An 18,087-nucleotide genomic window follows, 5' to 3' on the forward strand; every position below is an offset into this window, starting at 1 on the left:
ATCACCACCGACCAACTCCTCACCTCGCTTAACCAAAACCCCCCTGCCACATCATCGGACCCAAACCAAGCTGCCACCAAACTCACACAATGGATGACCCACAGCGCTAATGAATTAGCACCCTGGAAAAACCACCAGATCATACAAGGTAGCAGAAAGGCCCCCTGGTTCAACGACGACCTTAAGAAATCCAAGAAGTTATGTCGTACCCTCGAGAAAACCTGGAGAAAAAACCCAACCACTACCAACCTGACCACCTTCAAGGACGCCACCCGCAAACACCATCAATTGATCCGATCCACCAAGAAATCAGCATTCAAGGATCGACTCGACAACAATGCCCACAACAGCAAAGAACTATTCAACATCGTCAAAGAATTCACCAACCCCACCGCCGGCACCAACGACATCACTCCCTCCTAAGACCTCTGCGACTCACTATCCTCTTTCTTCCACAACAAAATCGCCGACATTCATAACAGCTTTGAAAACCTGTCCGAGGAACAACTCACTCCACCCACCTCCGAACCAAAACAGCACTCTCACAACCTTTGCACCTGGAACCCAATCACTACTGAAGACACCATCCGTCTGATGAACTCCATCCACTCAGGTTCACCAACTGACCCATGCCCCCACCACATCTTCAACAAAGCAGACGCCATCATCGCACCCCATCTCCGCGATGTCATCAACTGCTCCTTCAACTCCGCTACCTTCCCAGAAAGCTGGAAACATTCCGAACTCAGCGCCCTCCTGAAGAAACCCACAGCGAACCCCTCTGAACTTAAGAACTACCGCCCCATCTCACTCCTCCCCTTCCCGGCCAAAGTCATCGAGAAAGCCGTCAATAGTCAACTCGCCACCTTCCTTGAATCCAACAATTCTCTTGACCCTTCACAGTCCGGCTTTCGAGCCAAACACAGCACCGAAACCGCCCTCATCACTGCTACAGACGACATCCGAACGCTACTGGATAACGGAGAAACAGTTGCCCTCATCCTACTTGACCTCTCCGCCGCCTTTGACACAGTCTGTCATAACACCCTCATACAACGCCTCAGCAATGCCGGAATACAAGGAAAAGCATTGGACTGGATCATCTCGTTCCTCGCCGGAAGAACCCAGAGAGTCCGCCTCCCCCCATTCAAATCAGAGGCCACCAAAGTCATCTGCGGCGTACCACAAGGATCATCGCTCAGTCCCACCCTCTTCAACGTGTACATGAGTCCCCTCGTAACCATCGCGCGTCAACACAACCTCAACATCATCTCCTATGCTGACGACACCCAGCTAATACTCTCCCACACCAAAGACCCCAACACCGCCAAAACCAATCTACACGAAGGAATGAAAGAAGTAGCCGAATGGATGAAGAACAGCCGTTTAAAACTAAACTCGGACAAAACGGAGGTCCTCATCTTAGGATCGTCCCCCTCTGCATGGGACGACTCATGGTGGCCACCGGCTCTGGGCACAGCACCCATACCTACAGATCACGCACGGAACCTGGGCTTCATCCTAGACTCCTCCCTCTCAATGACCAGACAAGTCAACGCCGTTTCATCATCATGCTTCAACATCCTACGCATGCTCAAAAAAATCATCCGCTGGATCCCCACCGAAACAAGAAAGACAGTCACCCACGCACTAGTCACTAGCCGACTAGACTATGGAAACACCCTTTACGCCGGAACCACAACCAAACTACAGAAAAAACTTCAACGCATCCAAAACGCCTCAGCCAGACTCATACTGGACATCCCCCGTCAAGCTCACATTTCCGGTCACCTGAAAGATCTCCACTGGCTTCCCGTCAACAAGAGAATAACGTTCCGTCTCCTCACCCACGCACACAAAGCCCTCTGCGACCTAGGACCTAGGACCCGAATGCCTCAACAAACGACTGTCCTTCTACACACCCACACCCACCCGCCAACTACGTTCATCCAACCAAGCCCTCACCGCAATTCCGCGCATCAATAGATCCACCATGGGAGGAAGATCTGTCTCCTACTTAGCGGCCAAAACCTGGAATTCTCTCCCTACTCACCTCCGCCTTACTCAGAACCCCCTCTCCTTCAGAAAGCAGCTAAAAACCTGGCTATTCGATAAGTAATGCACCCCCCCCCTCCCCCCAAGCGCCTTGAGACCCTCTGGGTGAGTAGTGCGCTATACAAATTTTTGAACTTGAACTTGAACTTAATTCTTTTAGTTTTAAAACTGGTGACTTCCTGTGTCATATATTGTTCTGCATGTTCTGTACTGCTGCAGAGGGCAGGCATTCTTCTACTTTATACATATAAATTTTAAAGCTCACATTTGGCACTCTGTTTTACAGCAACATCATCAACATTCCGGCAAGAAATCCACCTCCTCTATTTTTACAGTCACCTGGTAAATCACCTATTGCCTGGAAAGAGTGGTTCAGGACCTTCAATGGTTTTCTGCGAGCTATTGATGGCTTAAAGTTAAAACCTGAAAAGAAAAAATGGCTGGTGGAACATTCATTGGGTCTGGAAAGTCATGTTTTGCATATTTGCCTTAGTTCATACCTGGTGATGAGGAAATAGAACTGGATGAATATGTTAACACAGTCAAGAAATTGGAGAGACACTTCTGCAAGCCCCCTAATTTAGTTGGTAGGAGGCACAAGTTTTTTTCAAGAGAACAGAATGCTACGGAATCTGTAGACAGGTATGTGGCTTATTTGTGTGTTTTTTCAGCCAAGTGTGATTTTGGTACCAACTTATGAGTGATCAGCTGGTCACCAGGCGTTTTAACAAAAAGATCAAAGAAAGGCTACTATCTTGTAAAAATCTATCCCTTGAGGAGATTGTGGACATTTTCAACAGTTTTCAAGATTCCAAGTTGTCTGCCAAAGAATTGAACAGGAATACTGAGGAGAGTATTCTGATGGTCAAATGAACCAGGGCCTTACATAGTAAATCACATTTAGCAGAAAGGAGAAAAGTGAAAATCTCTCTTATCGCTGCAGATCTAGTTTTCATATTGCCTCTTCAAAGCCCCTTCCAGCTCTGGAGAAGGACTGCACCAAGTGTGGAGTTTCTGGCCACTTCACCAGAGTGTGCTAGATAAATATTTTAAAAAACACTGTGAATGTGGGGTCTGATAACCCTAATCAGGGGAAGGCAGATGCCATGAAACATTTTACTTTGTGTATCAGGATCCACGCAAATGATGTTCCCAGGTCCCAGAATCTAATTGAGGAATTTGCCATTGGGGATGCATGTGTACCTTTACTAACTGACTCGGGGTCCAACATCACCATCATTACTACAAGCAGATTCAGTGCTAAGTTTGTTAATATTAGCTTAGTGTCTCCAGATATTTCTACTTAAGAATATAATGGTGAGAAATTTGACATGGAGGGTTTCTTTGACACAGCCATTGATTTGAAAAGGAGGGAGGTGCAATGCAAAGTGCAAGTCGCATGTAAAAATCCTGGCATACTTTGTTGGCTTGTGATCAACAAGTTTGATGTGTGAGTCAGCAGTATGAGCTGATTTGCAGACCTTCTCAAACTCACATTAACGGGTTTTTGAAAGCACAATTCGGTAACTGAATGGCTTTGAGCATGGAATTAAACTCAAATAAGGTTGTATGCCAGAGTTTGGAAGAGCTGCTCACTCAGTTGTGTCAGGATGGTATAATAGAACCAGTTGATTCATTGCTATGGCTCTCACCAAGTGTGATGGCTAAGAAAAGGAATGGTGAGCTGAGGATGTACATTGACCTCAGAAGCCTGAACAAGGACATCGGGGTGAATGGGCATCCTTTTGTGAAAATGATGGCCACATTGGCAGGAGCACAATTGTTCTCCAAACTTGATATAAGGTTGGCTGACCACAAAGTTGTGCTTGCTTTGGGTTCCAGACACCTTATGACCTTTGTTACTCACTGTGGAGTTTTTCAATTTTGCAGAATGCCTTTTGGCCTAGCATCTGCTGGAGCAATTTTACAGCGTGTTATGGGAAATGTTTTGAGAGATGTGTAGTGTGCCTTGGTTTTCCAGGACAACATTTGGTCAATAGAAAGGACCAAAATGAGCATTTAGTGAGACTGAATGCAGTGCTGAGTGCATTGGGGGAGAAGGGTCTGAAATTAAGGGAGGACAAGTGTGAATTTGTTTTGGAAGAGGTGGAGTACCTTGGTTATGTTATTTCAGGGAAGGACATTGGCCTGCTTCCAGGGTTGATTAAAGCCATTGAAGGAGTGGATACCCTGGGTCACAGAGAGCAACTTTAGGCCTTCCTGGAAATATGTGAATATTATGCGGCATTTATTCTGAACTTGGCCACTAAGGTTGAACCTCTACAAGCTCTTTTGAAGAAAAATGTCAGTTTTCTGTGGGGCCAACCTCAAGAAAGTGGGTTTAAGTAGGTAAAAAAAACTGTCTAATACACCACTGGAAAAGCCATTGGTGATCACAGTAGATGCTTATAATGTTGGTTTAGGAGCTTTTCTGTACCAAGGTGGAGGTGACTTTGAGCATGTAATTGTTTTTGCCTCACGGACTTTGAAGCCTAGCTAAAGACCTTATTCTGTATTAGAGTGGTAAATGCTCAATTGCACCTGGGAGGTCAAACGATTTAAGGCTTATGAGTGGGGAATTAATTTCTTGTTGCGAACTGATCATAAACCACTAGTGCCCATCATCAGTGGTTCGAATGTTGATTCAATGAAAGCCATTGCAAGGTTGGTCAGATTAAGTGTGAAGCTCATGAAGTGTCATGTTAATGTCAAATTTATAACGGGCAAAAAGAAGAAGGCAGATTGTCTTTATAGACTTCCATGCCCCCAGGACGAGATTGATGTGAGTTTGAAGGATCAACGGGATGAGGACTGTTTGATGGCCCTTGTGGATTGGAGGGAAGACAAGTGTGTAAGTGAACAGAAGTGGAGGAGAGCACTGGATCTTGATAAGGTTTTGGTGAAGATTGTGAAATACATGAAGATTGGTTGGTCTTGGGAGAATAATATTTCGGTGGAATCTTACAGCATGATCCAGACGGAATTATCAGTGGAGTCTGGGTTATTGTTCAGGTCAGTCAAGTTGGTTCCTCCTTTTTCAGTAAGAGGAAAGTTGTTGCTTCTCATTCATGGGCGTGATTTGGGTATGACCCTTGATAAGAAAAGACTCAGGGAAACTGATTGGTTGGCTGGAAAGGATAGAGATGTGGATGATGGTGGTGTGAGGTGTTCCATGTGTTCTCAGAATGATTAGAGCTTGAGGTGTTTCACACCACCAATTAGTGAAGTGGACTGTCCTGAGAAGGTTTGGAATAAAATCAGCATTGATTTCTTGGGCCGATTCATATTTTACTGAGTATGCAATGGTTTGTTATTGTGCTGGTGGATCATTTGTTACAGTGGCTGGTGATAAAAGTTATGAGTGATATAAGTACTGAAGTGGTTGTCACTTTTGTTACAGATGTGTGTGCGAGGGATCGGTTTCCCTCTGAGATTGTCCAGGACAATGGTGTACAATTTTTATAGGGTGCCGGCATCAAACACAAATATGCAGCCTATATATCACTCCTAAAGCAATGATCAAGTGGAAGGATAAAAAGGTTGGTGTCGGAATGCATCAGGGGCGCTGTGGTTGTTGGAATGAATGTTGCTGATGCTGTCTGACTTCCGTCATAAAAGATTCCCTTTGGATACCTTATTTCAGAGACACCAATACTTTCAAACACATAGACAGATATTAATATAACACAAAGGCCTATCAATTGAAGCAATGAAAAAAATATTACAAAATGCTTGGGTCTTATTGCAATTCTCCACATAGAGTCACAGGTGTTTTTCCTTTTTCAACATTGAGGGGGAAGGACAGCATATCAATCAATCAATCAATCATGCCATTTGTATAGCGCACTACTCACCCGGGAGGGTCTCAAGGCGCTTGGGGTGGGGGTATGCTACTGCTCGAACAGCCAGGTCTTGAGTTGTTTCCTGAAGGCGAGATGGTCCTGGGTCAGCCGAAGGTGGATGGGGAGGGAGTTCCAAGTCTTGGCAGCCAGGTAAGAGAAGGATCTTCCTCCGGCGGTGGCTCTTCGGATGCGTGGTACGGCTGCGAGGGCGAGGCTGGTGGACCGTAGCTGGCGGGTGGGCGTGTAGAAGGTCAGGCGGTCGTTGAGGTACTTGGGGCCCAGGTCGTGGAGAGACTTGTGTGCGTGGGTGAGGAGCCGGAATGTGATCCTCTTGTCGACGGGGAGCCAGTGCAGGTTCCTCAGGTGGCTGGAGATGTGGCTGCGTCGGGGGACATCCAGGATGAGTCGGGCGGAGGCGTTCTGGATGCCCTGGAGTCTTTCCTGTAGCTTGGCTGTGGTTCCGGCGTAGAGGGCGTTTCCGTAGTCCAGTCGGCTGGTGACGAGTGCCTGGGTGACAGTCTTCCTGGTCTCGGTCGGGATCCAGCGGAAGATCTTGCGAAGCATACGCAGGGTGTTGAAGCATATGATGGTCAATCGTAGAATGTGGCATGAGTAATCAAGGTGCAGGAACCAGCAAGGCTTGTTTCATTGGCTTTCCAGGGCTGAACAGAAAGAAGGAGAGCAATGAAGGCAAGGGTCAAGATACTCAGAATAGTGACCAGTTTGTGACTGATGCATCGAGTCAGCATGCCAGGTGCACATGCAAATGTCTGAAGAATTCTGATGATTTTATTATGGATTAGAAGTTCATGCCCACTCTGTATGTGGATATTTGTTGAGCTTTGTATTTTTTGTTTGTTATTTTTCTCCTTTTGTTTTTCATTGTGTTTTTTGTAGAAATTGTTTTTATTTATGCTGTGGTTGGGAGGGGGGTGTGTTATATCCCTATTGCTGCCTGCTCATGAGCCGTGCTCTTGTTGATTGAATGTGGAGTGGAGGGTATGGAGGGTTTGAGGGCGGTTTGACTGTGACCTCAGGATCTGTTAGGACATGGCTTATCTCCTCCCTTTTACTACTGACTAATTCACATATAAAGCTGTATTCAACTTGAAGTTATGTCTGCCTCTCATAACACTCCCCTTATATCAAACCTAAAACAAGGTTAAGTAATGTTTATATGAGTGGCAAAATAGCCTGTAAAATGGTTTACTAGCCTAAAAGGCTATGGTCATGTTGACAATTGACCTGGACAATTTCAGTCAACTCATTTGTCAACTGGAACCACAGGAAATCTCAATAACCATTTCCTGTGTACAGATAGACTTTCCTGAGGAACTTGTGTGTGGAGTAATTGCATTTGTGTTGCATCAAAGTAAGTAAAGTGCCTGGCTGCAATGTGACAACTCAAAATGCCACATTAATAATGATACAAACTGGAGATTGCTATTTTCCAGCATGTCAAACAGGCAGGATTGCCATGTACACATTGCAATGGTGCCATATAATTCAGGTGCTATCTGCACCCACCAGTCTACATGGGCAGGATTCTCACAATGCCCTTTGCTTCTCTGACTTCCTCAACTACTTAAACATGCAGCAAAACAAGGAAGGTGGAGGCTTCTTAGAACTTAATGTGATTCACATCAGCACAGGAACTAATCAGGATTGGCCTACCTTACATTGTTCAAGCAACCCTGATTTCCCTAAACAATTGAAAACAGGCTTCTAATGAGCATGGAAGGAACCTTGGCCTTTGATGAGGAGGTGTAGGACTCAGCCAAATAAAGTTCTCAGTAAGTAATCTGGGCATTTCCACTTTGCAATTCTTCCTCATTGCAGGCCGTGCAAACTTAGGCTTTACCATACAGTAGGATAACTTTGACAGTCTGCAGTTATCCACAAGACATAAAATACTTACAATCTTTGTGGGAGCATTTTTCCATTAGAGAAACATACCTTTACAGCAGAACTTATTAGAATGGGAGAGTAGAATTAATATCTCCCCAATTTCATATCTTCGGAGCAGCCGTGGTCCATGCAGGTAACAGCAGTGGGGCACCCGGGCTGGGTGCGGGGGATTTCGAGGGACGAAGCAGAGGAAAAATTATTTATTTATTTAATTTTCCCTCTGCATTGTCCCTCAAAATCCCCCCCCTCGACCCATCTGGCCCGACCGCTGTTACCTGCATGGACCAGGGCTGCTTCTGAGGAGCAGGATGGGTTAGCAGATGTATCAACCTCTGCCCTACTGGGACCCCAGAGCAGCAGATGGACTTATCTTCTTTATTCTCACTGACTCCTGAGCTCACCCATCGGTGTACTCATTATATTGACACTGGCGATAACTTGCTTGTGATTAATTAGATGTACTATCTGTCTGACAAAGTGAGAGACAGTATCAAGGTAGAAGTGTCCAAGATTCCGGAGTTTGTCGTGCTTGAGCACTCAACTAGCCCTTGGTCAAGCCCAGTTGTGCTGGTCTCCAAAGCCGCCTCACCCGGTGCCATCCCATAACTCATGTTCTGTGTATTCTACTGGGGGCTCAATTCAGTTACAGAAACTGATGCTTACCCTGTCCCTCGGTTTATGAACCCATAGGTTGGGAGCTACCAAGTTCATAAGTAATTTTGATTTAACATCCGGGTACTGGCAGATTGCATTAACCGAGTGGGTGAAAGAGAGGTCAGCATTCTACACCTCACAGGGCCACTGCCAATTCATTTATTATGCCCGTTAGGTTAAAGAATGCCCCACCACCTTCCAGAGGCTAGGTAACAGGGTCCTGGCTGGGATGGAATCTTTCAGTGTATGCCATTGCTGTCTTTAGTTCCATCTGGGAGGATCACCAGTTCCACCACCAGGAGGTGCTTCAGGCTCTGCATCCGGTAGGCCTGACTATCAAGGCCAGTAAATGCCAGATAGGGTAGGGATCAATAATCTACCTGGGACACCAAATGGGAACGGCATGGTTCAGCTCCTCTAAGATTGAGACCATCCTGGCCTGGGAACCTCCAGAACACAGACTGTGGTGAGGGCTTTTCTGGGCCTTGTTGGATATTATAGCAGGTTTGTCAAGGGCTATGGCACCATTGTTGCCTCTTCACTGAGCTGCCTTTGAAAAACAAGCTCAATGAGGTTATCTGGACAGAGCGCTGTCAGAAAGCCTTTGATACCCAAAGAAGGCCATATGTACTGCATCAGTATTCAAGGTCCCTGCATTTTCCAAGGAGTTTATTGTACAGAAAGACACTTCAGAGCGTTGTGTAAAGGCTGGGCTCTCACAGCTGACTGAAAAGGGCCTAGACCAACCTGTAGCCTTCATTGGCAGGAAGCTATTGCCTAGAGAACAGAAGTGGAGTGTTACTCAGAGAGAGAAACCTTTGCTGACGTCCTGGCACTGAAGAAGCTGAAACATAAGCTGTTTGGCACTTACTTCTGGGTTCAGACAGACCATAGGGCACTCGGATGGCTCATGTAGATGAGGGGTGAGAAATCCCAAACAGTTGAGGTGATCCATCTCCCTACATGGGATGAAGATTACAGTGGACTATTGCCCTGGAACAGACCATGCCAGTACTGATGGTCTACCTAGGTTCTGCCACTTTAGTGATGAGAACTCCCATGTGAGTGAGTAGTTCTCCCAACGTTCAGCAGGGGGGACACATCTTATACCTGACATCCTTGGTTTGACCTCAACACAAACATTTTGCCTTCACCACTCTTTTTTTCTGAAATTAATTTCTGCTGGCATTAGTATTCTGTGCACTTTTCTTCTGCTAACCGGTGCTAAAGTGCTCCTGCCCTCTGCCTAAAACATTGTAAAATTGACCCACACCTGATGGGCATATTTAATTGATTTGTAAGTCCGTAGTACCATATGCCCTAATGAACTACAAGTTAAATGTTACTATTAGGACTACTGCAAAAGAAACAATTGATGTACGGAATGCTGGACAATGCACACATACACCCCCAGTCACAAGGATCTGGGTTGAATCCATCAATCTTTTGCTCACCACACCACCCTAGTTTGGACCCAGCCATATGCAAATCAGTCTTGATGGGAACAGTCCAGCCCGAACTGCCACGCCAGGTCCTCCCTGGACAGGAAGCAAACATCCTGGGACCGGTTTCAGGGCATCACCCTTCATCAGCCAGGCTTGCTTGAATCCAGTGGTGTAGTGAGCACGGGATCCACGACTGGGCATACCCTTCCCACTTAGGTCGACTTATGCAAAAGAAACAATTGATAGACAGAATGCTGGACAATGCAAACATTTACCCCCAGTCACAAGATTCTGGGTTTAATCCATAATTCTTTTGCTCACCCAGCCATATGCAAATCAGTCTTGAACCTGTTCCTTATGGGAACAGCCCAGCCTGAACTGCCAAGCCAGGTCCTCCCTGGACAGGAAGCAAGCATCCTGGGACCGGTTTCAGGGCATCACCCATAATCAGCCAGGCTAGCTTGAATCCAGTGGTGTAGTGCTCACCACGCCACCCCAGTTTGGGGTACAGCACCCAATGTGCAACACACTAAAGTAGTACTTTAAAACATGTCTCAGGACTGCCATTGCAGCTTGTATTGTAATTGTAAACTGCCAATTTAACCTGGTGAAATAAACCTTTTGCAATGCCTGATCCTTTCTTTTTACTATATATAAATCCCCCCCCTAAAGGAAGCCTTAAACAGCTCACAGGGTAGGGTGCTGTTAGAAGGTGATTCTGACCTTCTGAGCTACCCGGATTTTTCCCTTTTAGAACAGCTAATTTTTTTGCTTTTACTGTGGGAAAGCCCCATAAGCTGGGACTCACCCACAGTGAACTCATGATGAAACAAACTGCATGTTGATTGCATCGGTGTCCCCCTTGTGAGAGAAGGCTGCTGCGCTGCAGCCGGAGTAAGGGGCACCGGACTGGTTACATGTAGACACATGTGCACATGCATGTACACCCGTGTAAAGGCTGCATGGGGAGATTCTAGTCGTGCACAGCCCAGGAGCAGGCAGAGATAGAATGGTGTGGCAGGGAGTATGTAGGGTTGGGTGGTGACATGTAATATGCTTTATAAAGTGGGGAGGCACATGAAAGGGAAAGTCAGTGTGCTTTACTGTTTCAATGTAGGAACACTTTATTACTCTCCTATGGAGACAGATACCACATGGGGTAGTTTCCCTTCCCTAGGGCCTACAAAGTCCAGACACGCACCAAAGTACACTGTAAGATCTGTAAAAATAAGTATTCTGTTGAGTCCCAATCCATATCTGTACTGCTTATGGGTGATCCACAAATGTCATACTCCTCTGACTCAGCTCAAACCAGAGCCTGGCTGGGTGTGCCCCTGCCAGGCTGAATTAATTACCTTCCTTCCCAAGCTGTAGCACCAGAGGCCTAGCCCTTCTCTGCAAGCATTCCAGGGGTGAAGGTCTCCTCTCCAGGAGGAAGGGATAGGGGTGAAGTTGCAGGTTATCCATCAGTAGCTGTCAGCCGGTGCCAGGCACCAGGCCTGCTCTTCGCCTTTTCCATGAAGGCAGCAAGGGGGGAAGGGGGCTTTTCAGAGACCATGTGGCATGAGATCCCTGGACAATGCCATTTCTAAGTATCCCAGAGGCCTGTGCAGGAAGGAGGGAGCAGGGGCAGGGGCATGATTTGTCGCTGCAGGATAGGGCAGAGTGCCTTCCTGCCACCCCCTTAAAATTCTTTTATATGGTCTTGCACAGGAAGAGGAGCTCTCTCTGGGGTGTGGTCTTGCTGAGGAAGGCTGGTGTTGGATCCTGGGGCCATGGCAGTTTGAAAGAGGTACCCACTGACTGTTCCAAGACTCTGGCCTGTGCCTTTGAGGGAGTCCAGGGCCAGTGAGGGGAAGCCTAGGCCTCTGCGCAAGGAGAAAAGAGGCCCAGAAGGAGAGCCAGTTGAAAGGAGCCTTTGGAGACAGCTCCTTGCCACGCCTACCCTCCTGGGGGCCAGGAGGGTGGTGAAGAATGTCCCAAGTGGCTAGGGCTGGCCACCAGGAGCAAGAAGAGGCCGAAATGGTAAAAAATGGTTCCCTGGGGGCTGAGATATTGCCTCCAGAAGGTAGGAGCAGCCGCGGCCGGCAGTGGGAGTACCGGTAGGGCGGTGACATGGGGAGGGGGAGGGGCAGGGTGGGGGGTAGTAATGTATGGATTACGGAGCTTCTCAGGTAAGTAAACATTTAAATAAATAAAACAAATTTCGTTGAGTGCACTGCATCCCCAAATGCGATGCAGTGGGGATTTAGGGGATTTATTGCAATGCATTATAACTGTTATCAGCTATAAGTACCTGCCATTCAAAAGGAATGCTTAAACATGTATTCTTGTTACTGATTTGATTAAGTGATGAACAACCCAGATTGTTAGCTACTTGAATCAGGGGTGTATACTGTATGGTCGGTATGAGAATCTAAGTCAGGGTTATGTGTCACTTTGGCAGGTGTTCACATTATAAAAGCTTGTTGAGATAATAAGGTTGGGTCTCCACTGAGATCATGCCAGTGGGCAGGGCCCTCACTCCAGGTTATGGTCAACTTACTGCATTTGGGGGCAAGATGATGTGCATACATGGGAGTGGTGGTACTAGACTCCCCCCCTGGAAATGTTATGCAATGTGACAAAGTGATTTCAACAGCTTATGTATATTTGTAAATTGTTGCATGGTATTGGGTAGTGTGTGTGTTTATTAAAGGTACTCTTCCTTTTATAAAGCAAAGTACAGACAGGACAATCAACTATTGAGTGTTATTTCCGCATACTTTTAAATGGCAATTAATAACCCACACCACCTCCCTTGAGTAAGCCTTGGACTGCTCTGCAACGCTACTATCTGAGAGTCAAGCACTACAATGGGGTGTTTGGTTCACAGTGAAGGACAAATGTAGTCATGCTATTTGTGCAGGTCTTCCAAATACTGACTCGTTTCCAACAGGTTCAAAAAGTAGGACATGTGTTTTTCAATTTTACATGTGCTTGTGAAAAACTCCTAAATTAATTTTTCACTACAGTAGTCCTATCTCTGCCATAAGATAACTTTAGGATACATTATTACATTTATTAATTGCTACCTTTTGATTAGAAAACAGGTAGAAATGTCATGTTTCGACTTGAATGAATTGTAATTTAAAATCCTCTTTCTTTAATGGTAAAGTCAGATTTTAGGTCACAATTCCGAAAATGCCACTTTTAGAAAGCTAGAGAATAAACAAAACATCTAGCTGACCGTTTATTGGGCTGCCAACTATTTAGGCAAACTCAGACCAAACTCATGAGTAAGATGGTCTATATCATTGAATTTTTCGTTGTTTTCCATTATTATTCTTTTTGTGGCGAGTTCACAAGACAGATATGGACTACACTTCACAATATCATAACATCACAACAAAACTAAAACAATGAAAACATCAAAACAAATTGCAAGTGGCAATCAATATAAACTATTACCAGTCAGGAGAGAACAACAATAAGGTAACCCACATTTCAATCAATAACAATTTTAGTGAAACCGGCTAGGGTAACAAACCAACATGTTGCCAGAGAACAGGCTAGGGTTACCAACCAACATGTTGCCAGAGAACAGGCTAATATTACCAACAACATGTTGCCAGAGAACAGCCCTCTCGCTGCTTGAGGCTTGCCTTGCTTCCCTGAGGACTGCCTTGCTGTTTGAGGCCTTTCTTTCTTTGTTCACCCAAGACTACCAGAGTGATTCCAATGGCTAGTTCCTGTCCTCCTGTGTGAGCTACAAGGATATAACAACCTCCAGAGACCTCAAACACTGTAGCTTGCCTCTGGGGGACTGAGTCTGGACCCCCCCATCCCCAAGTTGTGCTATGCCAGTCCTGGAACCTTGGTACTGTAGGTGCTGCACTAAACCCTAAATGTGGGGGCTTAGAAAAATTGTCACCAAAAGTGGCCTGTTAACTGAGAGAAGGCCTAGATCTGGTTGCTCACTAATCAGCCCAGGTGAGCCTGACTCCCCTGTAGCTCTTGTCACATCCTTCTGCACAGCAGCAACATTTGTTCAGCTGGACCCCTCAGTGAAGGTATCTGACCTCATGAAGACCTCATTGGCTACAGTCTGTAGCTTCATCCTGGTGGAGATTTTTGACTTCCAAAAAAGTGACAAAGTCAGAAAGTAGAAATCTTTCTTCCAGCGTCTCCCTGAATACCACAGGCTGCCTTGCCTTGCCAAACTCTACCTTCCGAGGAACTTTTCTTCAAAATGTCTTCTAAATCCGAAGGTAAGCTGAGACCTGGGCCAATCCATGTGATGTATCCAGAAAGTGCTCCATCGTGGTTTGTCTTAACTTTTGTCTTTGACCCGGTCTCACAAGCCAGATATTCGCAGTTGCCGGTTTGATATTTTCAGCGTTATTTCTCTTTGTTCTACAGTTCCACTGATTAAATTACATGTAAATGTAATGTAAATGTGCTGGACTTGTAAAGCGCACAGCTGCCCGTAAGCGTCCCGGCGCTTGCTTAGGGAACCCGTCCTGGTATTCCCCTGTGAGAAACCCCGGCAGGGTGTCCACAAGGTGAAAGCCAGGCATCCCGCCGCGAGGGGCCGTAGTGGAGATTAAGCAAGCTATTGCCCAGAGTCGCAGAGTGTGACCCCGTGAGTTGAGTAGGCACCAGAGCGAGAATTGTCGAGTCCGTGGAATTTTGAGCCCGAGACCTGCCGAGGCGGGGAATCGAACCCTGCTCCACGGTCGATCTCAGCTTCCGGGTCTGCCGCCTCTAACCACTGAGCCACGCTTCTCCACTTTTTTGGTTTCATTTTACTTATTAAAATGCAACAAATTATTCTAAATTGTTTTGGGATTTTTCTTGTATTGTGTTGTCACTTTATTACTATTTGTGTGCTGCATAAATACTTTATAAAGTTCCTCTAAGTTAAGTCCAACTGCTTCTGTGCCAAGTACCTGAAGCTCTAGCAAAGGTTTATTTATTGTCTTCTGTGGTTCACTCTGACAAGGATTGTGGTTGTTGCTTGAGAAGGATTTTACCCATGAACTAATAACCCAATTTCTGACGATATTGTTTTTAATATTGTTTTTAATATTATTAATAATAATGTTAATTTTGTTATCACAGTTATTAATATTTTAGTAGGCATTTCAGGTGTGCTAAGAATTATGCTTATTTTCCAGGTTTTTATCTGCTTAAGAAGAATGGCATCAAACAACAGTCTTTTGCCTCAAAATGGATATATTCCTCACTATCTTCGTTCAGACCCCTTTGAGTCCAAGCTCAGCAAGGAGGCTGACATCGTAGCTGGTCTTTATTTGTCAATAATAGGTAAGGTTTGCGTTGAAATGATATATCATATTGGCAAATTATCAGTACATGGAAAATTTATTTTATATATGATTCAGAACTATCTGCTTATATTGAAATACTAGAGCACTCAGAGTTCTCAGGAAATAATAATAATTACTAACTCGCATTCCATAAATCATCTCTCAGTTCTGTTTCTCCTAAAGTGTACCCTACTCATTTACAAATATTTTCCTTGTCATTGTTATAAATGTTTACACTTAATAAGAACACCTGCAGAATGGTTATGGTTTGATATCACCACACTCTGTATAGTCCCCACAAATCAGGTGCTCACTCCCAGGGCCAACCATCCAGAATGTCCCAGTAATTACAAATATCACAACAAGAGGCAGAAGCATTCTTTATACAAGTGTTTGACTAAAAAGTCCTCTGCGGAACAAGAATAGGGTCTAATATCCCAGAGAGCGTCCAAACATTGAGACTTCTTCAGGACTGTTTGTTCAAAATGTTTTTTACAGCCCTGAAGAAGTCCCAATGTTTTGGGACAAAACTCGTTGGCTATGTCCTTGTCCTTGTTTTAAAGTATATAAAAAATGAACATCCCGAAATCATGTGTCTCCTGATGTTTGTATTCAATGATTGAAATTCTATGTAACACTGTGTTTGGACTTTTTCTAGGATATTAGACCCTATTCTTGCCCTTCAGAGGACTTTTTAGTCATACACTATTATAGCAGTGCTTCTCCCTCCTGTTGTGATAGTTATACATCTTGTTCAAAAGTCGAAATGTGTTGTTCCTTTAAATAATCAGATCTACAATCTAGAGGAGGAAATTCTGCAACCATACCTAGTACACTAAAAGATACCTCAGTTCACTGTTAGCAGTACTCCTGTTTGGAAAATATACCATAATTGTGCACAGCTGTCTATTAATATGGACATTATTAGTGAGGGTTAACTGCGCTATGAAACTAACTCAATTAAGATACAATAATTCATTCATCAGCAGGGCAGTTGTCACCTATCACACTAAACACTCCATGACACCACTGTTGATTCTCCTCTTGCTCAATTGTATCTTCTGTCCCAGCAAGAAAACCCCTTCTCTCCTGTCACTGCCTAATCTAAATTTTGCACCATGCTACATCTTTCATTCTCTGTCTCCCTAATCTACTCCATTTGATCAACTCTTGTACTCTGCTCACTGTTGTCTTTCACAGTGCAAACTCTCCACTACCAATCACCTCTCTGTTTTGTGACTTATTATTTTGTTGTTTAATTGATGTCTTGTTCATGTGTCTTATTGTGTTGATATGGCTGCTTTGCTTTTATATGTTTGCTTGTGTTGAGTTTTGTTGGATTTATATGTTAGTTAAGTTAGGTTTATACGTTTATGGTATTTTGGTATTGTATTGTGTGCTTGTACTGTTTAGTTGTTATGTTGTGATATTATTTTGATGTGATGGAATTGCATTTCATTGCATTGTATTGGTGGTGTGTTGTGCTATTTCTGAACCTTCATGTTGTTTTGTGTTGTATTCCATGTTGTTGTGTTGCTGTTATGCACATTGCCATTGTGTTGTTGATGTATTGTGTTACACTGTGGTTGTTTTATTATGTGGTGTATTGTACTGTTATATTTTCTTGTGTATTTTATCTGTATGATTGTGTTATGCTGCAATGTTTTGTGCTGTGTTTCCGTCCAACTTCAACACATTGCATTACCGTTCAGTGAAAACTAATCAGTTACTATTAGCAAAGGTAGCACCACACCACTACTCCAGTTCTTTAGCTATTTAAGATAGTAATTATACCAATAAACTGTGACATATACCATTATTTAAACTACACTTCCCAGACTGACTTTATGTGATCCAGCCCACACACTGACATATTGTTGTTCTTTTAATGGCAATAGCTCATATGATGTGGCCAAACAGAATTTCATTTATTGACCCACCTTACCGTCCATACCTAAACATATACCTCTTGGTTTTTACCAAGAATAATATGTTATGTTTAGCTGATAAATTGAACAATATTTGTTTATCCGTGTGAGCTACAATGACTGAAAATAAATTATTAGCAACTTGCATTTATAGATGAGGTTTTCCCCCAGTAGAATAATGTCTGCTTCCAGCAAACTCTGAGATTCAATAAAGGCTTTATATCACCTTCCCATTATTTTGGTGGGTAAAGTCGATAAATTCCGAGCTTGGATGCAAATTCTGAATCCATTTATTCTCTATGCACCACCCTTGAAAACGAGAGACTCATGTACCCGATAGAGCTACCCTAAAACACACTTATGCTTGCCCACATTGATGTCCCCACTCAGTGCCATCAAAACATCAATTCCTTTATGTTTTGTTGCAGTGGATCGAATTAATATTTTATTAAACATGTCACATGCCATATATAATGTGCTTAGACAATCCCACCGATCTTGGATTTCTAAAAATATGAAATATCATAAATGTTCACGGTGATTTATATTACATTAGTAAATGTAATGGACTCTGGCTGGGTCCGTCCGTGTGAGCGGACCCGCCATCTTGGGAGAGGTAGTTGCTCCTTCTAGTGTTTCTGGCGCTAGCTACTTCCTGGTTTCTCCTGACTACCCGGGGACATAAATTCCCCTATGGCGTGAACGCGCAGCGGACTGGCGCAGCGGGTGCGCCGAAGGCGCGCCAAAGGCAAGCCCATCTGCGCCCGTCAGCGCAAAGGAAGTGCTCAGCGCCAGCCACGCTGGTTGTATGGAATCTAATGGAGGGGTTTCGGGGGTCATAGGCAGATATCCAAGGAAGATGCTTCTTGATTTAGGTGAGTCTGTTACTAATAGGGGGGTTATACACTTTTCTGACTCAGCACTACCCCTTGGTGACTTTATTGAT

The 18,087-nt window shown here is 44.6% G+C and overlaps 1 protein-coding gene across 1 annotated transcript in view; it reads left to right on the forward strand.

Annotated features, from left to right (window-relative positions):
- Window positions 1–18,087, forward strand: part of OPN5 (opsin 5) — a 463,602-nt gene that overhangs the window by 78,161 nt on the left and 367,354 nt on the right. Inside the window, exon 2 of the mRNA XM_078646756.1 lies at window positions 15,064–15,211. Coding sequence (XP_078502882.1) covers window positions 15,085–15,211 — 127 coding nt within the window. The 5' untranslated portion in view covers window positions 15,064–15,084. The remainder of the gene's footprint in view (window positions 1–15,063; window positions 15,212–18,087) is intronic.

The sequence above is a fragment of the Lissotriton helveticus genome, chromosome 6 (genome assembly GCF_964261635.1).
Source record: "Lissotriton helveticus chromosome 6, aLisHel1.1, whole genome shotgun sequence".
Taxonomy (NCBI): Eukaryota; Metazoa; Chordata; class Amphibia; order Caudata; family Salamandridae; genus Lissotriton; species Lissotriton helveticus.